At 57.0% G+C, this 27,550-nt stretch overlaps 1 protein-coding gene across 4 annotated transcripts; it reads right to left on the reverse strand.

Annotated features, from left to right (window-relative positions):
• Positions 1-233: 233 nt before the first annotated feature.
• FHIP1B (FHF complex subunit HOOK interacting protein 1B) lies at positions 234-26,809 on the reverse strand. 4 transcript variants are annotated; one of them, XR_015949810.1, is made up of 14 exons: positions 26,697-26,791; positions 25,926-25,970; positions 13,746-14,092; positions 11,997-12,629; positions 10,729-10,887; positions 9,800-9,886; positions 9,287-9,454; positions 8,928-9,007; positions 8,073-8,242; positions 6,622-7,527; positions 3,050-3,228; positions 2,779-2,941; positions 1,644-1,939; positions 234-848 (listed from the first exon to the last, which is right to left on the reverse strand). XR_015949810.1 is itself a non-coding variant. In XM_060274087.2 (14 exons), exons 3-14 carry the CDS (start codon positions 13,887-13,889, stop codon positions 846-848), a joined length of 2,856 nt encoding a protein of 951 aa, XP_060130070.1. In that variant the 5' UTR covers positions 13,890-14,092; positions 25,926-25,970; positions 26,697-26,791; the 3' UTR covers positions 234-845. The 4 variants fall into 4 exon arrangements, 3 of the variants coding, with proteins under 3 accessions (XP_060130070.1, XP_060130068.1, XP_060130069.1); XM_060274087.2 differs by having other exon boundaries at positions 1,644-1,807; XM_060274085.2 differs by lacking the exon at positions 1,644-1,939 and having other exon boundaries at positions 26,697-26,809.
• Positions 26,810-27,550: the final 741 nt, after the last annotated feature.

The following is a 27,550-nucleotide window of genomic DNA, read 5'->3' on the forward strand; positions in this document are numbered from 1 at the left end:
TTGGTTGGGGGTGGAAGGAAAATGGAAACAGGCAGAGAGGGGAGCTTTGGGGTTGAGTGCCCGACTGCCAGGGACACTTCAGCTGCAATTCCTGCCTTGCAAAGGGCTGGGCTGGAGGACCTCTGGAGGTCCCTTCCAACCCTGCAATTCCACAGCAGGCAGAAAGGGCAAGTGACGGGCGCCCCCTGCCCTCTCCGCCCCCCCAATGCAAAATCACCCATGACACATCCAGCGAGAGAGAGAGCTTCTTTTATACATATTGCAACGAATTCTCCAGAAAAAAAACATTCATTCCCAATAAATTAAAAAGGTCCTTGTCCTGGTACGGAGTTTTCTTTAAAAAGGTGCCCCCCACCCGCCCCACGGGGTGCCCCCCACAGGCTCCCCGATTAGTGCAGACCCAGCCAGGGCTGAGCCGGGGGGTGAGGGAGAGTCGGGAGTTTCCAGTTAAGAGCCCCGGACGGGGTGTGTGGAGTGGAGTTTGGTGGGGGGGCGCAGGTGGGCAGTGGAGGTGGGTGCCGGCCGCGCTCACTCCTGCCCCCCCACTTCGGCCTTCTCCTCGGGGGGCTCCAGCAGGAAGGGCGAGGTGACGGCGTGCGCCTGGGCGATGGCCGCCAGCTCCTTGAGGAACTCGGCGAAGATGACGGCGCAGTAGACGGCGTTCTTGACCCGCAGCGCCTCGCTCTGCTTCTCGGCCGAGGTGCGGAAGAGGGAGCCCCCCGCCAGCGCATGCATCACCGGCCCCTCGCGCATGTGCTGCAGCGCCAGCTGGGCTGCCTGCCGCGCCCGCGTGGGGCTGTTGGTGTGGCGCATGATCAGCTCCCCGATGGACGGCTTGCGGCTCTTCACTGTGGGGGGGGGAAGCAAAGGGGGGGAGTCAGCGCCAGGCAGTGTTTGGGGGAGTAAGAGAGCCCCCTGGCAAAATCCCGCCCCCCGCCATGGCCGCTTTGCGCCTTGTGACAACACAAAAGCGGATTTTCCACTTCACGCATTTCAAGAAATAGAAGCCCCGAAACGGCAGCTGCAAAACTCCCAAAATACGGAAAAGGCAACATTAACAAGGCAGATCCAAGGAAGGGCTTCCTCACAGGGTGCCTTGTTAAACTGCGGAACTCCCTGCCACAGGAGGCAGTGGGGGCCTGGTTGGCTCTCAAAGGAGACCAGGGCAATTCATGGAGGGGGAGAGAAGGTTCTGCTCCACCCTCCATAGTTAGAGGCAGAGATGCTTCTGGGTACCCGGGGCGGGGGGGGGGGGAGAGGCGAGGGGTCCCGTGTTCAAATCCTGCTTGCGGGTTTTCCCTTGGGGCATCTGGTTAGCCGCTGTGAGAACAGGAGGCTGGGCTGGGTGGTCCCCCTTTGGCCCCTGACCCAACAACCTCTTTGGATTTTCCTGTGGAACCTCCAGGCCCAGAAGCAGCCTACCTGGAGTCCTAGGCTGCTGGGGCCATTTGGCCACTGCAATGAGAGCTGGATGCTGGGCTGGATGGGGCCCCCTGGGCTTGATCCTGCGGTCTCCTTTCCCACTCTGAACCACAATAATCAGCTGCCCAGAGTGGCTGGGGGAACCCAATCAGATGGGTGGCATATTATTATTATTATTATTATTATTATTATTATTATTATTATTATTATTACAGTGGTACCTTAGTTCTCAAACGCTGAAATCCCGGAAGTGTGTGTTCCAGTTCTTGAACATTTTTCGGAAGCTTGAACGTCCGACGCGGCTGTCGGCTATTGTTTCTGTGGCGCCTGCACCAATCAGAAGCCGTGCCTTGGTTTCCGAACATTTCGGAGGTCAAACGGACTTCTGGAACGGATTAAGTTTGGCGCTTTTGTTTCTGCTATTTATTTTGTGTTTTTGTTTCTGAGGCCTTTTGGGTTCATTTCTTTTCCTGACTACGTGGGACCCAGTTCAGCTACTGATGGATTGACTGTGTGACTGCGGAAATGGATCAAAGCAGGACTCTCCTCAGTGCAGGTAAGAAAATAATAATAATTGAAATTTTCATCATCTACAATACATTGATTAGTGCTTTCATTTTATGGATCAATGGTCCCGTTAGAAAAATTCATGTTGAATTGCTGTTTTAGGGGTTGTTTTTAAAAGTCTGGAACGGGTTAATCTGTTTTGAATGACTTTCTAGGGGAAAGTGTAGAATCATAGAATCATAGAGTTGGAAGAGACCACAAGGGCCATCCAGTCCAACCCCCTGCCAAGCAGGAAACACCATCAAAGCATTCCTGACATATGCCTGTCAAGCCTCTGCTTAAAGACCTTCAAAGAAGGAGACTCCACCACACTCCTTGGCAGCAAATTCCACTGCCGAACAGCTCTTACTGTCAGGAAGTTCTTCCTAATGTTTAGGTGGAATCTTCTTTCTTGTAGTTTGAATCCACTGCTCCGTGTCCACTTCTCTGGAGCAGCAGAAAACAATCTTTCACCCTCTTCTATATGACATCCTTTCATATATTTGAACATGGCTATCATATCACCCCTTAACCTTCTCTTCTCCAGGCTAAACATACCCAGCTCCCATGTCTTGGTTTTGGAACGGACTTCTGGAACGGATTAAGTTTGAGAACCAAGGAACCACTGTATTATTATTATTATTATTATTATTATTATTATTATTATTATTATTATTATTATTCGAGGCTTCCACAGACTCTTGTGCCCAGGGGACCCCAGGGGGCATGGGCTCCTCTCTCTGACCCTGAGCCACCCCGAGCCCCCAGACTGGCCCCTCCCGGAGCCCCCGCCCTGCCCGTCCTCCTCACCCAGAGTCTCCGAGCGGCGCAGGGCAGGCGCAGCATTCTGGGCATCTGACCAGTCCAGCTTCCCTCGGGCCACCAGGTACTTCTTGGCTTTGGAGAGGAGGGAGGGAAAGTCCTCCTGGGAGGCGGCAAAGCTCTCAATCTTGTTCTTGACCGAGCCCAGGACCTGCCAGGGAGGGGGAGGGCGGAGGGTCAGGGGCGCTGGCAGGAAAGGGGTCCGCTCCCCCCAGGAGGGTCTCTCCCCTGCCCCCCCCGGCCTCCTGCGAGGGTCTACCTGGATGAGGGACTTGACGCTGGGCTGGAAGACCATGTTGGTGTTGAGGAGGAAAGAGCGCAGGAGCGGCTGAGGGTGGGCGGCCAGCTGGGCAATGAGCCCCGTCAGGAGGAAGTTGACGTAGAGAGAGTTCTGCAGCATGTTCTCCAGCTTGGACAGCAGCACCGCCACAAAGGGCCCTGCAAGGGAGGACAGGGGGGGGGTCAGCCCAGGGAAGGAAGGTCCCTCCCCCAGCGGAGCCACGTCCAAGGGAATCCGGTTTCCTTTCTCTCTAAAATATTTCTTATTCCATTTTCTGCTTCCCAATACCAAAAGGATATACAGTGGTGCCTTGCTAGACGAATTTTTTTTCGTTCCACGGGTCTTTTCTTATAACGAAAAATTTGTCTAGCGAATCCCATCGGAATGCATTGACTTTTTTTGAATATTTTTTTTGCCCATAGGACCGCATTAATTGAATTCCAATGCATTCCTATGGGAAACCGCAATTCGCTAGACGAATTTTTCATAAAACGAATTCATCTAGCGAGGCAACCTCTGCTCGAAAAATCCTTTCGTTAAGCGGAAATTTCGTTAAGCAGGGCATTCCTTAAGCGAGGCACCACTGTACATTGTTTATTGATCTTATGAGACAAAGACAAAACCTAACACAATGCCACAGAAACTTATGAACCGCCTAAACTCAAATGAACCTATCAAATCTGGTTTCACTATGTTTCCCCAAGTGCTTGGCTCAGCTTTTTGTTTTCTTCATACCTTTAGGTAAGTTCATGAGGATTCCAATTGAAGGTAAGTTTGACGTTGTTCACAATGACTGAGGGATGCTATGGTGCCGGCATTCTGCCCCTGTTTTGCCCTGGCAGTCCAAGTTATTACGAGACCGCGATGGGGACCATTTTACTGGGGCTTTTAAATACGTAGTCATAAAGTAAGCCATGGCAGGGTTTTGAAGCATTTGAGAAATATAAGACATACCCCGAAAATAAGCCAGACTTCCGCGCCGCGGAAACCAACCCCCACAGGCCCCTCCACTCACAGAGTCACTCCATGCGGCTGGCACTGCAGGAGCGCGATCAGCTGTGAAGCAGCGCTCCAAGAGCTCCGCTTAACAGCTGATCGCGCTCCCACCTTGCTGGCTTCCGTGCTTGCCGCCACCGCTGGGCTGACTGCTTCTTCCTTGCCTGGCCCGGCCAAGGAGCTTGGAGCGCCCTGCAGTGGCGGGCGGAGCGCCTGAGCCAGCGGCCTCCGCCTGGCCCGGCCAAGGATGCCTGCCACCCCGCGCCCGCCCCCCCCCGGAACCGGTGGCTGCTGCAGCGCCAAGCACTCAAGAGAGCCCAGCAGCGCCCTGAGCTGTAAAAACCGTACCGGTAATAAATAAAAAAAGACATCCCACCGAAAGTAAGCCACCCTGCGTTATTTTGAGGAAAAAAGTTGTAAGACGGTGTCTTAAAAAAGGGGAAAGACAGTAGCACACTCCCTTGGTAGTTTCGGACTTCTTCAGTGATCTATTCTTGATGGCTTGATACGTACAGTGGTGCCTCGCTTAACGAATGCCCTGCTTAACAAAATTTCCGCTTAACGAAAGGATTTTTCAAGCGGAGGTTGCCTCGCTAGACGAATTTGTTTTATGAAAAATTTGTCTAGCGAATCGCGGTTTCCCATAGGAATGCATTGAAATTCAATTAATGCGTTCCTATGGGCAAAAAAAAAAATTTCAAAAAAAAATTCAACGCATTCCTATGGGATTCGCTAGACGAATTTTTCATTATAAGAAAAGACCCGTGGAATGAATTAAATTCGTCTAGCGAGGCACCACTGTCTATTGATAGTCTATAACACTGAGGATACAATTTCTTGGCTTAAGCTTGAAAGACTGATTTGCTGGCACCCTGCCTTCATTTTAGTTGGTGCAGTTTGTGAGTTTCTGTGGCATTGTGCTAGGTTTTGTCTTTGTCCCATAAGATCGATAAACAATGTATAGCATTTTGGTAATAACTGTGTGAATATTTTTCGCCAACGTGTTGCAAGAGGTTTTCTAGTATCCCAATTTATACAGCCTTAGCATAGCAATGCCTTCCCTCCTTCTCTTTCCGTGGTTCATTTTGCACAAAATCACAAATCCCTGCATCTCTTACAAAAACGATACCATTCAGTCAGGGCCGGATTTCGGTTTGATGCGGCCCTCAGCTCCTGAAGGGAATGGGGCCCTTTCTATGTCCAGCTGTCTTTGTCAACAACAAATAGCCGCTGGTTTTTGTGTTGAATAGATGCTAGATGGTAATTGATGGAGCTAAGAGGTATCTCAAGCCATTTGCACATCACAAAAGATGTATTTTATCAAAGGAATCGTTGAACTGAAATACAATTAAGAAGTAGTTTATCTTATAATTTGGAAAGGTACATCCTTAAAAAAATTTTGGGGGGGCCCTAAGAGAGTGGGGCCCTAAGCTATAGCTTGTTTAGCTTATACGTAAATCGGGCAATATTCCCTTATTGCATCCATCAAAACTTGTCTACACTGTTGAATTGATCTTAATGCTGCCCGCATTTCCAGCTGTACACAACCCCCCCCCCAAAAAAAACCGTGTGTTCTTCTCGTTCTTATTCTATGTTAAGTCTGCAAGCTGCGCATATTCCGTCCCCTTAAGTTGGCATCTCGCTCGTTTTCCGTTTATGGGCTAACAGAACACGTGCCGCAGTATTGGCAAACGTAAAGAACCTGGGAATTTCAGTCTGAATTACCCCTAACAGAAAGGACTCTGGGATTATTATTTTTTTTGGGGGGGGGAGTACTTTAAAACATTTCCTCCTTCATTGCAGGTTTTTAAGCAGGTTCTGTGATTCTGTGAGCCCACAAGAAAAGGACCAGAGTTGGCAGCTGGTGATGGGGAAAGAAGGGCGTCTCTCTCAAGGGACACTGGGGGGGGGGCTGGGTGCCCCAATGGGCGGAGATGGGATGGGGCAACATCAGCCGTGTTGCTCTGCAGGGGAAAGGCTCCCCTCTTGGACAGGGTCGCTCCAAAGGGGGAGAGGTCCCCGGGCGACACCTGGGCTGCCCCTTGGCAGGCTCTGGCTCCTGGGGGTGGGAGCCCCACCTCACCCAGGCCAGAGACGGTAGGGGACAAGGGCAGGGGGCAGCAGGCACAGGAAAGGCAGGCGCAGGAAAGGAGCAGCAGGCAGGGGATCCCCAGTTGGGGGGGGGTTCTTAAAAACAGGAGGGAGGGAGGAGGGAGGGGAGGAAAGATGAAAGGAAGGAAGGAGAGGGAGAAGGAAAGGAATAAATAAGAGGGGAATGGACCAAAAGGGGGGGAGCAGAGGAGGAGACGGACCAAAACGGAAGCAGAGAAAGTACCCCCCCACACACACACATCCACTGGGCCTCAACCATCTCCTGCCAAAGACTGACCCTTCTGATCCCAGCCAGAAGTTCCTCTTGGGAAACTCCCACCATGCGCAGCAGACTTAGCCTTGGGGGGCAAGGGTCCCTGGAGGGTGGGGGGCCTCCAGGAGCAGCAGGGGCAGAGAGACCCCCAAGGGAGAGGGGATTGGGGGGGGTGCCCCAAACGGCTCACCTGTGAAAGGCTGGCTGGGGAGGGCCCCCGGGGTGGGTGGGGGGCTGCCGACAACCTGCGCCAGTGGGTCGGCCAGCCGGGTCGGCCCCAAGCTGCCCTCGAGGGGAGTGGCGAAGCTACGATAGGCCTCCTCTTCCTCGGGGCTGAGGGGGTCCGCCTGGGAGGGCTCTTCCTCCTCCTCCTCCTCCCGGCCCCCGTTCGCCATCTCGTCCTCCAGGCGCCGCAGCTCGGCCGCAAACCTCTCCACGGGATGGGTGCCCCCGTTCTCGGCCAGAGCCAGTGAGTCGTCTGAGCCGGGGGTCTCGGGAAGGCCCCCGTTCTCCACCACGGCCCCCTCCTGTGGGCACCGCCGGACCTTCTTGATGACAGCAGGGTCCGAGTGCGCCCCGTTCAGCAGGGGCCCCGGGTCCTCACAGCCGGGGGAGACAGCAGGAGGCGAGGTGCCAGGGTCCGGGGTCCCCTTGGGGGCGGCCCCCTCCTCAGGCGGAGGGCCCCGCTTCTTAGTCCGGGGGGAGGCAGGCCCCGGGTGCCCGCCAGGCTGGAAGGAGGTGTAGGCGAGGGGGTCGGCCTGGCGGGGCAGGGAGGGGTCCAGGCTAGCGGGAGGGGGCCGGTCTCCATCGTAGGGGGCCGACCAAACACGGCAGGCCCAGACGCAGCGGTCGACGTTCAGGCGGGCATCACGCAGGTACTCCAGGTAGTTGCTCTCCAACTCGCAGGCCTCCTCCCAGCGAGGGGGGGTCCGGTGGGAGGGGCTGCCGACAGGGGTCCCCGGGGAGCGGGGGGAGGCGGGGCCAGCGGGATCGGGGCCAAAGCTGGGCTGGCGCATGAAGAAGGAGAGGCGAGAGGGCGTGGAGGGCTTGGGTACCGTCACCACCGAGGAGGAGTCCACACTGGGGCTGCCGTGACCTGTGGGAGGGGAGACGGGGGGGTCACTGATTCGTAGAGTTGGAAGGGACCCCAAGGGTCATCTAGTCCAAACCTCTGCAAGGCGGGAATCTTTTCCCCAATGTGGGACTCGAACCCACATCCCTGAGATGATTCCTGGTGCCACCTGCCAGGGTTCCTGGAAGACCCGCCCTTTTCCTGCCCTCTTTGCCTGGCCTGCAAGAGAGACCCATCCCATCTGTGGGGGTGGACTAGATGACTTTGGGGGATCCCGTCAAAATCTGCAGTTCTGTGGTTCACACATGCGCATTCTGTACAGGGTGGTTTTGCAACCCCAGGCAGAGGAGCAGCTCCCAAAGAGGGGTGGGTCTAGCACCCCCTGCCAAAGCCCTCCAGGCTCCACTGCCCCAGACCCCCAGCGAGGATATTGCAATGCCCCCCCCCCAGCCTGCAAACTGGGAGGAGGCAGAGAGGAGCCCCAGAGATGCAGCAGGGAGCCCTCGCCAGTGCCAAGGCCTCTCTTGCCCATTCCATGTGCCCCCCCCCGCTGGCCGCGAGAGGCTCACCCTTGGACCAGGTGGCATGCTCCTCCTCTCGCTCGGGGGGCGGCGGGCTCTCTGGGCGGCAGCACTGGGGGACGAGCGAGAGGAACTTGCTGGCCGCCTTGCCGTAGAGGTCCAGCTCCTTCACCGCCCTCTTCTGGCTCAGCATGACGTGGCTGCAGGGGATCAGGTACCTGCCGCGGGAAAACAGAGCTGTGGAGGGGAACCCAAAGGCCATCCAGCCCACCCCGGCAGGGCAGGAATCGTAGCCGAAGAACCACGGCGATCACAGAATCGTAGCATTGGGAGGAACCCCGGGGTCATCTACTCCAAGCCCCGAAAAGGGTGGGGAGGTAACCCAAAAGAGGAGGCTGAGGGTGAAGCCAGTGTGGTGTAGTGGTTAAGAGCGGTAGACTCGTAATCTGGGGAACCTGGTTCACTTCCTCGCTCCTCCACATGCAGCTGCTGGGTGACCTTAGGCTAGTCAGTCCCACTTCTCTGAAGTCTCTCAGCCCCACTCACCTCACAGAGTGTTTGTTGCGGGGGAGGAGGGGAAAGGAGATTGTTAGCCGCTTTGAGACTCCTGAAGAGGAGTGATAAAGCAGGATATCAAATCCAAACTCTTCTTCTTCAATAGCGCCACCAGGGGGAGCCCCTGCATTAGGGATGTCTCTGGGAGCAGGACCAGGCTGCCCTGCCCAGCTGCGCCCAACAGAGGGAGCCCATGGCTCTGTTGGCAAGTATGGGAGGAACCCAAGGTTGCAGGTTCAATCCCCGAGGGCGGCATGTTCCTGCCTCGCAGGGGGCTGGACTAGATGACCCTGGGGGTCCCTTCTGACGATCCCCTGAGCCAGAGATCCAAGGGGCCGGGAGGGCTACCTGAGCACCAGCTGCAGCAAGACGTCTTCACAGTGCAGGTTGAGCAGAGTCCGGAAGAGGCTGAGCGAGACCATGCAGAGCTGGGGGGGGGGGGAGAGAGAGAGAGGAATGAAGGGGGCAGTGGGGCAGAAGGCTCCCCCCACTCCATCCCCCACCAGCAACCCTCCCCAAGCTGAAGGTCTCCCACCCAGAATAGGGATAGGGACGAGTCCACCCAGCCCGATCTCCCTGGACCCCTTTGCGTGGGACAGGGCCTCAAAGCCCAAGGAGCGGCCTTTGGGAGCCACAACAGCCCTGCAAGGTAGGACACGGCTGATTCCAACCCGGCTGCACGTGCGCATCCCCCCCCCAAGACACACCCGGGAGTTGCTGGCGATGCGGGAGACCAGCGTGTCAAGGATGGTGCTGTTGTCGTGGCGATGGAGGAGGAGGAAGCGCAGAAAGGTCTTCAGGAGGGCAGCCTCGCTGATGCTGCGCAGGAAGAGGTCCAGGTAGGCTGTGCTGGCAATCATCTCTTCAATGGAGGTCTGGGGGTGGGGGGGCCAGGCAGGGAGAATCAGAGGAGCTGCACACACACCCCAGAATTGCCAAGCTCGGTGGTAGCCCCAGGAGCTGCAGTGCAGAAGCCAGACCCGTCCTGGTGGGGCTCACACCTCTTCCCTGCTTCAGGCCCACACATGAGCTCGCCCCTCCCTGCCCTCGCTCCCCACTGGCAAAGCCAGTTCTGAGCCAGGCATGCTCCAGCGGCAGGACTGATCCGGCGGGAGGAGGCTTGCTATCCACCTGCACCAAAGGCAGCTCCGGGAAGCTGGGGTAGGGGGGTCCTCCCTGGCCAGGCCACACACACCCCCAAAGCCCAGGTGTGAGCTGACCTTGTGCAAGGCGGGACCCAGAACCGGCACCAAGAACCCGTTGTGGATGTAATCCACCAGCTGCTTCTGGACCAGCGGGTGAGCCACCTGGTGGGGGGGGGGAGAGAAGGTGAGAAGCGCCCCCAGGATCAGGGCAGGGGCCCAGCCAAGCCAGCATCCTGCTCTCAGAGGGGCTCTCAGAGGCCCCACGGGGAAACTCACAAGTGGGACCTGAGTGCGAGAGCTCCCCTCCCCTCTGCTGGCTTCCTGGGCCTGCCTTCTACCAGCCTATCCGACATCGCAGGGTCATCGTCGTTAAATTGCCACCTCTGACTGGCTAACAAGTAATAATAATTTATTATTTATACCCCGCCCATCTGGCCGGGTCTCCCCAGCCACTCTGGGCGGCTTCCAACAGAAGAGTAAAACACAATAATCCCTGAACAGGGCTGCCTTCAGATGTCTTCTAAAAGTCTGGTAGCTGTTTTCCTCTTTGACATCTGTTGGGAGGGCGTTCCACAGGGCAGGCGCCACCACCGAGAAGGCCCTCTGCCTAGTTCCCTGCAACTTGGCTTCTCGCAACGAGGGAACCGCCAGAAGGCCCTCGGTGCTGGATCTCAGTGTCCGGGCAGAACATGGCCAGCCCTCTCCTCCTTCAGGGATTGGCCCAATTCTCTTTTAAAACCATCCTTTGTTGGGGGCTGCCCTTGGTCCTGCAGGAGGGAGTTCCACCGGTTAACTCTGTGCTGCCTCCACAAGCCCAAGGGCTGCCAAGAGACCCCAAAGCCCACCCACCCAACCTTGGGATTTTTGAAACCTGGAACGCCACACCTGACAGCCTGCAGGGCAAGAGGGCCCAGGGCAAGAGCTGGGCTTGCGGGTGGGGGAGGCCGGCCAGCCCCTTTCCCCTCCCCTTCCCCTTCGCCCCTCCCCCCCGAAGGCGGACCCACCTGGATGACGGCATTGCAGAACTCCAGCGAGTTCATGAAGAGGACCAGCGAGGGAACGCCCACCCAGTCCTCTCGCCGCAGGAAGTGCCAGTCGTCCCCCCGGACCTCCAGCTTGCGGGGCAGCGAGGAGTACAGGGCGCTCAGGCCAGTAGCCAGCACCTGGGGGGGGGGGCGGGCGGGGAGAAAGAAGGGGTTTGGGGTAAAAGGGGGTTCGAGATTTATCAGGCCCAAAACTGCCTGGCTCTTCTCAAAGGGCGTGGGGCTTTCCGAAGCAGAAAATAAACTCTGGCCTCCTGGGAGAAGGAGAAGCCTCCCCCCCCCCCGGATGAGGGGCTATGCAAAGAGCATGGGACGTCCATCAAGAACGTGGGGTGGGAGGTGGGACTCTCCTTCCCAGGAGGCTTTTAAGCAGAGGTTGGAGGGTCGTCCATCATGGCCGAGTGGAGATTCCTGCTTTGCAGGGGGGTGGGCTGAATGACCGTTGGGGGTCCCCTTCTGATCCTTTGAAGAGGCCTGGGGGTCGGGGACTCTGCATTCCTGCACCCACAGAGGATGGTATCTGGGGCACGGCCGAATCAGGGGAGGCTGGAACAGGACAACTGGTACGCAGGATTCCAGATTGCAGGGTTTTCAAAATCTTTTGCCGCCTGCATATTGTCGCTCCGTGTGCCTCGTCCTCAGGGTGGCGCCCTGGAATAACTTCTCAGGCCAAGGCACCCACGGGGCCCAGAGCGCCCTCCACGAGCAAAGCAGATGGGGCACACGGAGCGCTCCTGCCTCAGGCATTCACAGAGTGGGAGGGGAACCCCGGGCCTCATCTAGTCCAACCCCTGCCAGGCAGGAACCGCAGCTGATTCGGGGCAATAATAATAATAATAATTTATTTATACCCCGCCCATCTGGTTGGGTTTCCCCAGCCACTCTGGGCGGCTTCCAACAGAATATCAAAATGCAATAATCTATTAAACATTAAAAGCTTCCCTAAAGAGGGTTGCCTTCAGATGTCTTTTTAAAAGTCTGGTAGTTGTTTTTCTCTTTGACATCTGGTGGAAGGGTGTTCCACAGGGCGGGTGCCACTACCGAGAAGGCCCTCTGCCTGGTTCCCTGTAACTTAGCTTCTCGCAGCGAGGGAACCACCAGAAGGCCCTCAGCGCTGGACCTCAGTGTCCGGGAAGAACGATGGGGGTGGAGACGCTCCTTCAGGTGGCTTCTGCCCCCCACCTCTCCCCACCTCCAAGCTCCCCCTTGCTGCCTGCCCCCTTCCTTACCGGGCAGAAGAAGGAGTTGTCGGTGATGTATCGGGCGACCGTGTGGCTCCCGGCCGACAGGGCCATGAGGAGGAGGAGGGCGTCTCTGGCCTGCTGCCCCACCAGCCCCTCGCGGTGGATGAAGGGCACCAGCAGGGAGAAGACCAGCAGGTTGGTGGGGGGCCCCGGCTCGCCCGCCGCAGGGGGGCTGTGGAAAAAGAGCTCCAGCAGGGGGGGCTCCCTGGCCGCCGAGACACAGAGCTGGTGCACCAGGAGGACCAGGCTGCCCTCCAGGGCCGCGGAGGCCGGCCCAGCACACAGGCCCAGCAGGCGCAGGAGGGGGCCCAGCACGGGCCGGTGGCACAGGAGGGGCTGGTGCGCTTGGCCCAGGAGCATCTCGTAGAGCTTGAGCAGCTCGGCCTTGCGCTCCTCAGGGAGCTCCCCCCGCCGAAGGTGCCAGGCCAGCAGGCGGCCCAGGACATTCTCGGCCAGCGCCAGCTCCAGGATGGGCCCCGGGGAGCCCTCTGCCCGAGGGCGCTCCTCCGCCAGCAGCGTCAGCAATTGTAGCGTGTGGTTGCGCACGGCGCTCAGGTCGTCCGCCGCGCCCCCCTGCGCCCCCCGCGAGGCCGGGCTCTTCTCCAGGATGCGCAGCACCTGTGGGGGGGGAGTGGGGGGGAAGAGTCAGACAGAAACCGATGTAGACTGCCTCTGGGGCTGGAGGCTCTGCAAGAGGAGCCTCTGCTCTCACAGACGCCCCTCCTGTCCATCTCAAGGGGCACAAATAGGGCGACATTGGGGAGTCTGTTCTAAAATACAGTGGTACCTCGGTTTTCAAATGTAATCCGTTCCAGAAGACCCTTCGATTTCTGAAACATTTGAAAACCGAAAACTCAATAGCCGACAGCTAGATCTTTTACTCAGCAGAAGCTGCATGGCATGTTCGAAAACCGAAGCATTGACTTCCGGGTTTACCAGTGTTCGATAACCGAAATGTTCTTCAACGAAGATGTTTAAAAACCGAGGTACCACTGTACATCGTAGGGCAGAGCTTTCCAAACCGTGTGTCTTGACACATTCATGTGCCGGCTGCAATGTGCAGGAGCGTCGCACAAACACTCTCTGCGCTCCTCCCAGGGCTGGAAAGGGGTTAGTTTAACATTTGGTTTACCAGTAAAACGGAATTACTGTGTCACAAAATGATGCATGTCTAAAAAGTGTGTCAGCGACTGGAAAAGCTGGGAAAGCTCTGCAGCAGGTTGTAAAGAAATGTATTAAGTATTGGAATCACAATTTCATTTATATACCTTTATCTTAGACACGTATGTTTAGAATTCGTGTTTGTTTTTTTCTTTCTCCCCCCCCTTTTTGTTGTATTTCCCCCTCTCTATTCTGTATAATTTAAATATTTTCGATATTATATGTAGAGAAAACACACACGCACAAAAACACACACACAATAAACCATTCCCCTTCCTGTGGTTCCCAGCTACCGGGATGCAGAACGTTGCTGCCCCTGACTTTGGGGGGCAGAGCAGACCCACTGCGGCTACTAACCCTCGATAGCCCTTTCCTCCTCCATGAATTCGTCTGATCCTCTTAAAGCGGCCATCACAGGCTCCAGTGGCAGCGAGTTCCACAGCTGTCCATGCGCGCACGTCCCCTCTCACCCCATTCTTCATTTTCCCACCCCGAAGCCTCTCTTGGGGGGAACGTCCCTTCTCCCCCCACCCCCTTCCTGGGCCAAGCACCCCTACTCCCCCCCCCACTCACCTGAACCCAGTGATTCTTGAAGACCATGAGGCAGGTTTCAGGGTCGGCTGCCATGGGGCTCTGCAGGCTGGCGCCACGGCTTCCCCGGTGCCCCCCGGCCCCCGCCCGGGGGTTCAGCTTGCTCAGCCAGCTCATCCTCTCCATCGGGAAGGGCAGCGCTGCGTGGGGTGGGGGTCGTGGGAAGGGGGAGAGGCTGTGGCGGGCAGTCAGAGGTCACAGGCGGCTCTGCGCTGGACTGACTCCTGGGAGGGCAGCTGTGGGGCACAGCTGCGGGGCGGGCAAGGAGGGGGGGTGGGAGGTCCTTCTGGCCAGCGGGGGCGCCATGCTGCTCCAGAGGAAGCCCCGGCCTGCGGAAACAGAATGTGGGAAGAGTGAGCGGGAGCTGTGACCTCGAACTGGGGACCCCATGAGTCATCTAGCCCAACCTCTGGCAATGCAGGAAGCCCCGCTAAGGAATCCCCGACAGGCGGCCATCCAAACTCTGCTTAAGGAATAATAGAATCATATAGCTGGAAGGGACCCCAAGGGTCATCCAGTCCACCCCCCTCCAATGCAACATTTCAAACAAAAGAAACAGTTCCCCCCCTCCACTGCCACCCCCCCAGACATGATGGGCAGGGCCACCTCCAGCAAAGGCTAGCTCTGAAGCACCCCATTATCCAGCCTTTCCCACTGGTAGACTGCGCCTGCGAAGGAAGTTCTGCTTGGGACAGAAAGTCAGGCAGACATTGCCGCTGTTTCAAGCCAGCTGAGTTGCAAGGCCGCCTGCCTGGGATTCTTTCGCTGTGACTCCTACAATTATCTGACCTCCTGCTCAGCCCAGCGATAGCTCCCTCCTTGCCCTGAAAGGCTCTGCGGAAGTAAAATTAAGCAATTGGCTCTTTGGAGAGTGCGAAGCCAAGATACAATCTCCTACGAAAACCTCACTCCTTCCTTCTCTCCCCACCAACAAAGGTCTGAGGCGCCTGCCCCAGAGATAGGTCACCATCTCCCCCCACCCCCACCCCCAATCTCTAGATCCAACTGAAGACGCCTTTTCAGAAGCCGTTTCTCAGACATTCAGGGCAAATCCCTCCTGGCTGGCACCATTCCAAGATCCTAAACGCCACTTAGATGAGACTGTATGGCCCAGTGGTTAGAGAGGCAGACTAGGGACCTGCGAGAAACCAGGGTTAAAATCCCCCCTCGGCACCCATGAAACTCCCTTGGGTGAGCTGGCCGGTCTCTCAAGAGCCTGGCCCACTTTGCAAGGTGGTTGTCGTGGGGATTCAATGAGAGGACCATGCGAGGTGGGATAGAAATGCAATAAAAGAAATAATTCTTTATGGCGGATTTGTGTACCAAAGCCCTCTCCGCTCCTGCAGTTTTCCAGCAACTGGGATTCAGCAGCAGGCTGCCTCTGACTGCGGAGGGCAGAGCCGAGCCCCAGAGAGCCCTCTCTTCCTCCAGGAACTTGTCCAGTCCTAAAGCCATCCCAGCCTCCTGCAGCAGGGAGTTCCACTGGGCCTCTTTTCTCCTGGCTTGGCTGCTGGGCTGAGAGACGTTGAGGGTGGCTGGACGGAAGCGGCTTCCGCTGCCCTTTGCCCAGAATCAGGGGCGAAGACGAATACGAAGACCGGGGGGGGGGCAGGGCTGCTCTTGAGCTTGGATCCTGCCTGGGGGTTCGCCAGGAGGCTGGGCTAGACAGGCTCCCTTTGGCCTCATCCAGCCAGTTCCTCTGACGCTCATCTTCCTCTGCGACTGCATTTGGTGCTGCTGGTGTCGCTGAAGCTTACGGCTCCCCTTGCAAATGGCAGCGAGGTCCCTGAAGCCACGTGGAGAAGAGAAGGTTAAGGGGTGATATGATAGCCATGTTCAAATATATGAAAGGATGTCATATGGAGGAGGGAGAAAGATTGTTTTCTGCTGCTCCAGAGAAGCGGACACGGAGCAATGGATTCAAACTACAAGAAAGAAAATTCCACCTAAACATTAGGAAGAACTTCCTGACAGTAAGAGCTGTTCGGCAGTGGAATGTGCTGCCAAGGAGTGCGGTGGAGTCTCCTTCTTTGGAGGTCTTTAAGCAGAGGCTTGACAGCCATCTGTCAATAATGCTTTGATGGTGTTTCCTGCTTGGCAGGGGGTTGGACTGGATGGCCCTTGTGGTCTCTAGGATTCTATTATTCTATGATTCTATGTGTCACCAGAAGCTGCGCTTATGGTCCTTGAAACTGCAGGCAGGCGGCGATGCCATCCCTCGTGGCGCCAACCACAACCAGCAGGCGGAATCAAGGCTTCCTAGCCTCCCCTGGCAGCACAGTAGGCCGCGATGCCCGCCTGGAGGGAGACAGGCGCTGCCCCCGGCCTTCGTGGTTCCCCCCCCCCCCGGCGCTGGAGAGCATGAAGAGTCTGCAGGATCAGGTCCCGTCTGGCCCAGCACCTGCTTCTCGCAGGGACCAACTTCCTTGTAGGAAGCCCAAAAGTTGGACCCAAAGACAAGCAGTTGCCCACAACAGGCTTTCGGAATCACTGTTCCCTCCAACCACAGAAGCAGGGACTCTCAAGGTATAAATAATAATAATAATAATAATAATTATTATTATTATTATTATTATTATTATCATCATCATCAGCCTTTGTAGCTAGTATTTATCGTTATTGATACCCCTCCCTTTATCCAAAGATCAAACATCAGATCCAACAACAATTAGAAATGTGTTACAGATCATCAATGATAAAAACGTAACACGTGGGAGCCACAGATCTTCCTCCATGAATTCATCTCCTCCTCTTCCAAGGCCATTCGAGTTGGTGGCCATCCCCGCCTCCTGCAGCAGGGAGTCCCACAGTTTAACTCTCCGTTACATGAAAAAGGACTTTCTTTTATCCCCCCTGAATCTTCCCGGGAGTTCTCCTCGTGTTCAGCCTCTTTTCCTGCTGGTCCTCTTGGGAAAGGGTTCAGGGGCCAAGTTGGGGACGAATGCTGAATTTTGCTAGCTCTGCTCTGAAGGCCCCTCGGCCAACGGCCATTGCGAAACATTGGCGTCTTCCAGGGAAATGGTTGCATTATGCAAAGCCGTGCATCATGTAGACCCAGCAGCTGAGCCCAAGGGGGAAGGGTCTTTGGGGGGACACAGCCCTCCCCCTGGCCTTCTCTCTGAGCCCCTTCACCTAGAGATCAAGGATTTAGCGCAGGAGACACTTAATTTCCCCCACATTTTTTTTTTAAAGCCACTTCTGCTTCTGGTGGTTTATTTCAGTCCCAGAAGAGGAACAAGGGGCTGCTTTTAATTGCATTTCTCCTTACTGTGCTGGGTGTCTTTCTAGGGAAGCTTCCCCACATGCAGACAAGCAGGATCTGAACGCATGTCCCTCTGCTTGGCATCTCCTTCCCCCGCCAAGGGGAGGCTGAGCGGGGGGGGGGGTGAGGCAGAATGCCAGCCGACCCACCGCTCTGCCCTCTCCCGGCTGCTGAGCCAAGTTCTCACCTTACAAACAAGCCGGAGGAGCCTGGTTCATCCCCCCCCCCCGGGGGGGGTTCCTCTTGGCAACCGAGGAGGAGAAGCAGCCGCAGCAGCTGCCGCCCTTGGCAGCAGCGGGATCAGGCCCTGCCCTCGCCCACAAGCCCTCCCTCCCGCTGCTGTCAAGGGTGGGGCTCTTTGGCACAAGTTACAAGGCTCAGGAAAGGCGTTTCCACGTATCCCAAACACGTCCTTCCTCCCCAGATGAAAGAAACTGGGGGGAATTCCTTCCGCCTCCAGGCCAGGGAAAGTCTAAAGTCCGCTGCTCCTTCTGCGGGAGCAAGAGAGGCAGCGGCGGAGATCCCTGCCAGGCCCGTCTCTGGGTTGCAACAAGCTAGGCACAGATCCTGGCTGCTCCTGCCTGGCGGGTCTGGCATAGGTAGCAGGGTCTACGAAGAGCTGACTGGATCAGGCCAAGGGGGTCCCCCAAGCCCAGCCCCCTGTTCTCACAGGGGCCAGCCAGATGTGCCCCTGGGGTGTCCCCAAAAGGACATGGGCAAGGCAGCAGCCCAGCCCCCTCCTGCCCTGCTCAGCAACTGGCGCTCCAAAGGATTGCAGGTGCCCATCGTGGAGGCAGAGAAAAACCGTGTGTGTGTGAAGACCTCGTTTCCAATATTGTGATTGATCACCAGCTAAACATCGCAATATACCAGTATCTCATCACAATGTCTGAAATAAGGATGGAGCTCTGAAGAGGCACCGGCTGGCTCCACGAATTTCCCTGCATGGTGATTTTTCCATAGCACACAAACGCACATCATTATTCACGATATATTGCCAGGTCCAAAATTATGGATTTGGAAGATATATCAAGAGACCGCCCAGCCCTGTTATTTGCCATGGATAGCCCTTTCCTCCTCCATGAGCTAGCCTGCTCCTCTTTTAAAGTCATCCAAGTCGGTGGCCCTCATGGCCTCCTGTGGCAGGGAGTTCCACAGTTCCAACTCTGCATAAAGAAGGATCTTCTTTTCTCTGACCCAAATCTTCTGACATCCGGCTGCATTGAATGCCCAAAAGTTCTAGCATTGGAAGGGAAGGGGGGGCGGGATTCTCCTCTAGCTACTTTCTCCAGCCCAGGCATCATTTTATAAGCTTCTAGCCTGCCCCCTCTTCCCCGGCCTTTTGCTGAGCTATAAGCCCTTGGGCAATCACTGCACCCCCCTGATCTTTTCTGAACCTTTTCCAATCCTACAACATCCTTCTTGAGGTGAGGCGACCAGAACTGAGCACAGTATTCCAAATGTGGCCGCAACATAGATTTGTACAACAGCACCACAAAGTTGGCAGCGTTCCTTTCCGAATGATCCCTAGCATGGAATCTGCTCAAATGGAATGGCATTTGCTATTTTATGACCCACTCACTGCATTTGGAGAGAGGTCCTTCTGGAACTCCTTGCAATCTCTTTTGGCCTCCCCTGGGGGCATCTAGTCCACCCCCTGCAAAGCAGGAATCTCAGTGAAAGCATTCGTATAGTTCTTGACACTCTCACAGAACTCCATAAACTTTGTGAGACGTGACTTGTCCCTGCCGAAGCCATGCTGGCTCCGCTTCAGCAAGGCTTGTTCTTCTATATGCTTGCTTATTTTAGCCTTAACAATACTTTCCACCACTTTTCCCAGGACATAAATTAAGCTAAGCAGCCTGCAATTCCTAGGATCCCTTTTTAAAAACTGGTGTTACGTTGGCTACTTTCCAGGCCTCAGGTATGGAGGCTGATCCAAGGGGAAAGTCACTTATTTTTGTTCGATCAGCAATTTCCCGTTTCTTTGAGATCTTGCAGGAATGCCACCTGGACAATTTTCAGTCTTTCTCTACCAGCCACGAATTCCTCGCTCCTCCGCCCTGCCTGCCTCAGTTTCTCGGACAGATGCACAGAACTGCTTTGGCTTCTCTGCAATTTGCTTCTCCTCCTTTAGCCCTTCTTGGTCTTCCCTGTCATCCAAGGGTCCAAGAGTCTCCTTGGACAGTCCCTGTCTTTAAGGCGGCTTTGTGAGCAAGTTCCTGGAAGGAGCCCCTCCACACATTCCTCCTTTAAAGGGCAGCCCCATTAAACTGGTGAGGGCCAGAGGCAGGACCTTTTGGGGGGCGGCTCCACATCCTTGCCACCCTCTTTCCAAGCACGCCTTCCCACAAGGGCTCCAGAGGCCATTTCTGTTCAAAACAGCTGTTCCTTAATACTTTGGCTGCTTTCGGAGTTAACTGCTATTTAAAACTCAGTTTCTGCTCGTGGCTTGTATTTTACTGCTGCTATTTTCAGAAGCTTTGGTGTTTTATAGAGTGGGGTTTGCAATTCCACAAAGAACAGGTACTGGGTTTCCAACTTTGCCGCCTCGGGTGGGTCAGTCCCCCAGAAGAAGACCTGTAGCATCAACCAAGCTGGATCCTGCCCCAGGTGAAGGGGAGGTAGGCAGAGCAGCTACCTGTCAGCCCGCTCCTCCATCTCCTGGCTGGCTGCATTCCCAGGTAGGTCACAGTCCCTGCTTGGCAGGTGAACCTCAGCCCTCCGTGCCTGCTCCCCACAGCTCAGAGCCCCATGGCACACACCTGGCACACAGAGAAAGAGGAGCCCCCTCCCCAGCCCCAATGCAGAGCTGCCCCTTCCCCAGAGACATGACTCACCGGCTGCGCCCCAAGAGACGGAGGGAGGGAGGCAGGCAGGCAGGCAGCAAAGGCGGAAGAGCAGTCCAGCCGCTCCCCCCCTCCCTGCGTGGACTCTGCCCCTTCTTAGGGCAGGGCAGGGCAAAGCCAGGAGGAGGCAGCCTCATCCAGACACCCCACAGCCGTGGAGACAGCCAGGGATCTATGGGGCGACTGCGCTGACTCAGTTCAAAAAGGAGATTGCAGAGCAGAAACAGTTCAGAAAATAGCAATCGAGGTGATCAAAGCGAGGAAAGAGTGTGGCCTTTGGGAGTCTTTAGCTTGGAGAAAAGGAGAGGCAAGAGGGGGGGCACTTGTGGAATTATTCACGGCAAGGAGAAAGGGGATAGGGAAAAGTTGTCCTCCTTCTCTCCTAACTCGCAGGCCTCCAGCTGAATGTGGGGAGGCTCAGGACCAAAGGAAGCCGAACTGTGGAACTCCCTCCCACAGGAAGCCCCCCCCCCGCCTAGATGGCTCTAAAAGAGCATCCAACCAACTCAGGGAGGAGGAGAGGGCCATCGAGGGCGACTAGCCAGGCTCCACAGTTTCTCTCCCTCTCTCCTAAATCCAGAACTCGTGGAGACCCAGCAAAGCTGAAGGTTGGAGGATCCAGGGCAGGTGGAAGGAAGGAAGGGCTGTTCCCGTCCCGTCCGCCAGCCTGGAGCCAGACCCAAGAGGATCGTGTTGCTGCCTTTCCTCCAGGAAGAACAGGAGCCGAGGCAACAGCGAAAGCCTAGGCACCTTGCCCAGGAGCAGAGGCCGCAGGTGGGAAGAGCTCACCTGTCTGCTGAGGGAAGGACGAGCCCTTCCTTTTACCTGCCCTGAATCTTCCAGAAATCATCTTATCCGCTTCTGCCGTGTCGCCTCTTCCTTGCCTTTTCTCCCCAGTCGCTCCATCCCCGGCTCAGTTTCCGAACCTTTTCAAACTCTGCCCTCCATCTCCTCTTTGGGGGATATTGATTAGGAGCAAGCTGGGCTTTGAGAGGCACAAAGGGAGGCTCAGGGGACCCGAATCTCTCCCCCCCCCAGTTAACTCTGCCAGAAGCCAAGTGTGTTTTGCAAGGGGAGGGGAGAGAGGTTGCTAAGATCTACTCCAGGCACCGGATCCCTCAGGATCAGCAGTCCCACCGGGTTTGCAGGGCAGGCTGCTTCCCCCTTTGCAGCAAGAGTTCTAGGACTGGGAGGGTCTAGATCAGGAAGAGGGGGGGGAAGACACCCACCCCATAGCACTGCTCCTCGGGTTTCCGTTCCTCCATCCCCCCCCCAAGCTGCTCTGAACTCTGAAACCTCCTGCAGGAGATCCAATGACCCCTCCTCTCCTTCAGGACCTGGTTCTAAAACCGGACGGGGTGCCCACGACCGCTGGCTCCCAGGGGGGCAGTAGAGACGGAAGGGGCCCCCCAGGGTCATCTCGCCCACCCCCAGGGCAGGTGGCCACCCCACCTCTGCTGAAACATCTCCCAGGAAGGAGCCATCGGATGTTGTGGGGGCAGGACCCATGGCCCCTCTCCTAGGCTCCTGGTCCAAGTGTCAGACAAGAAGACTCCCCACAGGCACAGAAGCAGGGGGGGCAGTGACCTTCTCCAAGCCACACAACACCCCCCCCGGCCTCCACCAGACTCACGAGGACAGCAGAAGGAGCTGCTGGATCAGGCCGAGCCTCCTGCTCTCACAGCAGCCGAATGCCCCTATCAAGCCAGGAATCCAGATAGACTGGCTCTGGGCCAGGAGGCTCCATCAGAATCATAGAATCCTAGAATCCTAGAGTTGGAAGAGACCCCAAGGGCCATCCAGTCCAACCCCCTGCCAAGCAGGAAACACCATCAAAGCATTCTTGACATATGCCTGTCAAGCCTCTGCTTAAAGACCTCCAAAGAAGGAGACTCCACCACACTCCTTGGTAGCAAATTCCACTGCCGAACAGCTCTTACTGTCAGGAAGTTCTTCCTAATGTTTAGGTGGACTCTTCTTTCTTGTAGTTTGAATCCATTGCTCCGTGTCCGCTTCTCTGGAGCAGCAGAAAACAATCTTTCTCCCTCCTCCATATGACATCCTTTCATATATTTGAACATGGCTATCGTATCACCCCTTATCACCCCTTAACCTTCTCGAAGAGCCTGCTGGATGAGGCCAGGGGCCCAGCTAGTCCAGTCTCCTGGGCAGATGCCTGAAGGGAACCTGCAAGAGGGATTGAACCCAAGGGGAAGACTCCCCCCCTCCCCTCCTGTGGCTCTTCAGAAGCAGGGCTGCCTCGGGCGGTGGAGTCGGAGCCCCTGAGACCCTTGGGAGACGCTTCCCCCTCGACACGTCTAGGAACGACTCCAGGCAGGGGCGCCTTGTCCTGATTTCACTTGGGAGAGCGGGGGGCGGGGGGGGGACATGAGCATTGCAAGCCAGGACTCCTGGGTCCCAGCAAAGCAGCCCTCCCCCCTCAGTCGCAAGAAGAGGCGAGGGTGAACTCTGACACAGGCTGAGCCTGCCCAGCCCACAGGAATTCCGGCACATTCCACAGGGCGCTGGGCTGGGCTGGGCTGGGGGCCAAGGAGGCTGTGGCGGGAGGGTGGGGAGGCAGGCTGGAACCTTGAGAAGATAGAGAGGGAGGGAGGGAGGGAGGGAGGGCCATGCCCTCTGGCCCAGACAGGCGGGGAGTGGCTCAGGGGAGAGCTGAGGGCACTCTGCCCACGTGCAGAGGCACCCCCTCCTCCCTGGCAGCTTCTTGAGAATTGGGGGTGTCAATTACTTATGGGGGGCATCTTCAGGGACCAGGGCAGACCGGCCAAGTCTTCCGTCATCTTTAGGCAGCCCCCGCCCCAAAAATATCCTTCTCAGCACTTCTTCCCCCGTCCTCCGGCCCAGCAGGCAGCCTAAAAAGGCTGCCACCCACTGCGGGGGGGGCGCTAAATCTAGTCCAAACTGGACCCTTCCTTGGGGTCAGAAGGAAGACACAGCAAGGGGGGAGGACGATGAAGAGGGTGGCTTTCCTGAGAGGACGCCCCCCCCCGAACCTTCTGCCACAGGGTGGGCAGAGGCAGAGCTAAGCAGAGGCCAGTGAGAAACAGCAGGAATCTCCCCCCCCCCAAAAAAAATCATGCTGTATTTGGATCTCAGAGGCGCCACCCGACTCCCCCCCCCCAGCCATGAGTCAGGCCAGCCAGAAATAACCGTTTGCAGCAGGAGGAGAAGCATGCTGGGAAGGGAAGAGGGAGGGGGCTCAGCCTGGCCCAGGACCACCACCCTTCTTTTGCAATATTGACTTTATTCCACGCTGGCCAAAAAGTGGGGTTTTTTTTCCCATTTTGAATTTCCGGGCGCGATCGAGGTTTCGAGCGTCTGCTGTGAGTCGCTTTGGGCACAGCTCCCCGTGGGGAAGGATTAGTAAACACAGCGATCAATCGATCCGTCCATCACCCCCCTAAAGGCATCGGGGTGGGGTGGGGGGAGGCACAGCAGGCAAGGAATTTTGGGGGTCTCCTGCCCCCAGCATTTGCCAGCCTGGTGTGGGCACAGCGCTTTGGGGGAGAGCCCAGTCCTTTGGGGGCAGGCCAACAGGGCCCAGTAGGGGAGCAGGGTCAGGGGGTCTCTGCCAGGAACACCCCCCCTCCCTGCCCCCCCCGAGGAGGCCAGAGAACCTCTCAAACTCAGAGGCATCCCACAAAGGGCACCAGTTGCCCCCTGAAAACATTCCTGTTTACATAATCCCATATAGATGCTTAGGAAGTGGAGGGAATTCTAATCCTTTTTGGTAGCATTCCATGCTTGAAAGCAAGGTTGCCATTCTTTCTGGATTTTCTTATCTTTTCGTAAACCACTTAATCATAACAAATAATATTTTCATACCCTGCCCATCTGTCTGGGTAGCCTTGAGGTTTTGATTTCTATCAATCAAGTGGCGTGTAAACCTTACAAAATAAATCAATGAATCTCAGGGCTGGAAGGTTTCAGGGCAGAGAAAAAGAAAGGGCTTCTTCAGGCAGAGCTGGACTGGGGAACTCCCTGCCACAAGAGGCAGTGACAGCCACCAATCCAGGCAGCCCTTTCAGAGAAGGTTGCACAAATTCACGGAGGAGGAAAAGGCTCCTGCGTGATAAGTGGGGAAGGGGCTCTGGTGCTGGGCACCTCTGCAGGAAAGAGCCTGTCCCAGAGCAGCCCCCAGCCAGGCGGGCAAGGCGGCAGGAGGGTGCCTGGCAGGGCAAAGCGGGCCTCCCACGCCGGGTGACTTGGAGGGGCAGCCAAGAGGCCTTGGGATCAAAGCCCTGCTTAAACCTGCCCAGTGGGCATCTGCCTCATGCCCAGGGAGGGAGCTGCCAAGGGAGTCGGGCGGTGCCAGGCCAGGCCGCCTTCCAGGAGGCTGCCTCTCGCCCTGCTTCTCCTCCTCGCGGCTAAATTTAGCTTGGAAGAGGCTCTTTGGGGAGGGATGTCCTTGAGAACAGCTCTAGAATCAGAGGGTCACCCAGCTCAAGGCAGGAATCACAACAGCCTGGCAGGGCGGGCCAGGGCAGGAAAGCGCCACCCCAGAGGGAGCACCGAGGGAAGGAGCTCCATCCTGCCCACACAAACTGGCAGCAGCTGTCCAGGGTTTCAGACAGGGGTCTCTCTCCCACCCAGCCTGGGAATTGAATCTTCTACATTCCAAGCAAGTGCTCTGTCCCTGAGACCTAGGAAGGCAGAAAGCTGCCATGCGGGGGGGGGGAGAGAGAAAAACACTCTGCACATGGCCAGGTGCCCGTTCTGCCCACAGATATTCAGAAGGCAATGGCTGGGAATTCAGAGGGCAGGGCTGGCCTAGGTGTGCACAAATGCCCATTCAGGCAGGCGCCCCCTCAGAGGACGGACCCCTCCCCAAAGAATCCCCCCCCCCGGTCTGGGCATGTTGTGGAGGCAGCCGTGTCCCAAGGTGACCCCGGCAGCTCAGCTCACTTGCCAGGGAACCTCGGAAAAAATGATGGAGGCGGAGGAGAAGAAGAAGAAGGAGGAGGAGGAGGAGGGCAGGAGTGGCCCCTTCCCCTCCCCACAAGATAGCTGACAGGAGACAGGGAAAAGGGAGGGACTCCCCACCCAGCGCCCCAGAGCCAAGGAGCAGGATCTGAGCCCCAGAGGCCCTTCCCCTCCCAGAATGCAACTGGTATTTGGCTCCAACTAGGAGCCACGTCCAGCCCTCTCCTCCTCCCCCCCCCTCCACGAACCTGCCCAATCCTCTTTCCAGGCCATCTCTGCCTCCTGTGGCAGGGAGTTCCGCAGATTAATCTGTGCTGCAAGGAGGAGGACTTTCTTTGAGAAGGAGGACCTTCTCCTCCTGATCGGCTTCTTTGGGTAACCCAGAGCAGCCAGGCTCCCCCCACCCACGGGGCACCTGCAAGAAAACAGGGCTCCCTCACCCGGGGGGGGGCGCAGAAAAGAGGTTCCATGAGCCCACAAGGATTCACAGCCCCACACTTATGGGCTCCATCGAGGTCTGCCCACCCCACCCACTCCCGCCAGCCCAAACAGAAGAGGGAGAACGCAGGGGATCTTCAGCCCCCCCGCCCCCCCCCCCGCCAAGAAACTCCACAAGTCCTTTGCCAGGAAAAGCCTCTTTCGCATATGACAAAAGAGCCACCCAATGAGCTTCGTGGCCAAGTGGGGATTTGGACCTTACTCTACAAGATGCTAGTCCTCATTTAATCGCCGCAACAACAACCCGTGCCTGGCTTCCAATGAGCTTCAGGGCTGAGTTGGAAGTGGGGGTGTGTGGAGCCCTGGTCCCTCCCAGATCGTAGTAGTGTGATGCTCTAACCACTATGGCACGCTGTCATGAGCTGCCCTGAAACCCCCACCCCACCCTTAATCCAGTTTGCATCCCCCTTCGCCCCCCCCCAATTGCCACATCACCAGGCCCCACAAAACTCACCTTAGCTGTCTTCTGGGGGGTGGCCTCCTGGTCCTGACCCCCTTCTTTATTTTCAGGGGGCCGCCAAGCAGGGCCGCTCCCCCTCACAATCCAAGAGGCCTCTGCGGTGACCCCCACCCACAAATGCGCCCCCCGAAAAGCCCTCTGACGCTCACCTTGCAGTGCAGGCTCCTAGGGTTCGGGTCCCATCCACACAGCAGCTGCGGGGGAAAGGCAGGCAGGCGGGTGGGGGTCAGGGTGGCATCCCCCTTGTCGCCACCCCCCCATCCTCTTCCAGCGATGCTCCCCCACCCGAAGCCCCCTTCTGCCCTGGGGGGTCCCACCCAGCACCCAGTTGCACAAACACAGGTAGGCCAGCATGGAGATGCCCCCCCGATTGCAGAGGGGGGGGCTGCCAGCCCAGCCTGCTCTTTCCTTCCAGGGAGGCGTGGGGGGAGGGGTTAGAAAGGACCCCCCCCACACACACACACCGCGTGTCCCCCTGCAGGTCGGGCATCCCCTCCACCTGCGAGAGGGCTTTGCCCCTGGACCCTCCTGTGGGAGGGGGGGGGGTAAATGGAAGGCATCCTTCTCCCTCCGCCTGCGCATCTGGGGGGTGGGGAGGGGGCTGCGATCCACAAATAGACAACCCCCCCCCGGCAAGGCGCGACCCTGGACACCCGGGGGAGGGGAGGGGGCTCTGCTCCCCACAGTGGGGCCTCATGGCAGGAGGGGGGAGAGGGGGGTCCGACCCCACGGACAGAGAGAGAGACGCACCAGACTCTGCCCCCCCTCCTCTTGCAAGGAGGGGCAGGAGAGGGAGCCCCCCTCCCCCCGGGGGCCCCGATCCTGCCTCGCTCCGGCCCGATCCCCCTCCTTCTCCCCCTTCCCCGGGAGATGCCCCCCACCCTCTCTCTCTTCTCTCGCCCCCCCCCCCCGCCGGGCACCTGAGTGTCGCCGCCTCCGCTGCCGCCGCCGAGCCGCCATTTTCCTTCCTCCGCCACCGCCGCCGCCCGGCCAGGCCACGCCCACGGGGCGGGTCCCCTCCCGCCGCAGTCTCCGCCCCCTCCTCGCGTCCCACCTGCAAGCCCCGCCTCCCCGGCACCTCCCAGGTGCGGCCGGAGGTGCCTCTCTGCGCATGCGCGGGGAGACACCGGGAGGCCAGTAGGGCAGGGCGCCTCTAGGCATGGGCAGAGGGCGCCGAGGAGCAGAGCAGGGTAGTTCCGTTGGTTCAAATCCAGCAGGAGCTCTTCGTTCCCTCCTCCTGATTCTTAGCCTTCCTTACTGGGATGCTGTCAACCACAGTGAGACCTCTGGCCATATACAAATTTAATTAATAATACAGTACTGTAACAATAATTAATAATAATCAGTTTTTTCCCCCTTAAAAATGTTTAGGGATACTCTCATTTTGACTCAAGAAAATCACAATTTTGTAGTTCCAATCAGGGGAAATAAATACAATAAATGGACAAAAGTGCAAAGATTCACAAAATATTTTGGGGGTATGCGTACCCCTGTGTACCCCCAGAAAAAAGCCAATAATAATAATAATAATATTGTGGGGGGTTGCGAGTTTGGCCCTGCTTCTCAAGGGTTTTCCAGCACAACATCTTGGAGTCAAACTACATTATGTCCCAAAGGTTTGCTTCACTCTGACATACCTGAGATGTCAGTCTCTGCAGATTCCCAAAATATTTGGGCTTGGGGACAAGTCCAGAGAAACGACGCCTGCTTCAATGGAGCCGCCTGTCCACCTTGGTCAGATCCAGGGCCAGATTTTGGTTTGATGCTGCCCTCA

This window comes from Zootoca vivipara, chromosome 4 (assembly GCF_965207765.1).
Source record: "Zootoca vivipara chromosome 4, rZooViv2.hap1.1, whole genome shotgun sequence".
Taxonomy (NCBI): Eukaryota; Metazoa; Chordata; class Lepidosauria; order Squamata; family Lacertidae; genus Zootoca; species Zootoca vivipara.

Coding starts and splice junctions, on each gene's coding strand:
- FHIP1B (XM_060274085.2), bottom strand. CDS start 13,889: ATGGAGAGGATGAGCTGGCTGAGCAAGCTGAACCCCCGGGCGGGGGCC. Junction 9,008..9,286: donor GCATCGCCAGCAACTCCCGG/GTGTGTCTTGGG, acceptor CCCCCCCCCCAG/CTCTGCATGGTCTCGCTCAG. Junction 3,229..6,621: donor CCCCAGCCAGCCTTTCACAG/GTGAGCCGTTTG, acceptor CCTCCCTTGCAG/GGCCCTTTGTGGCGGTGCTG.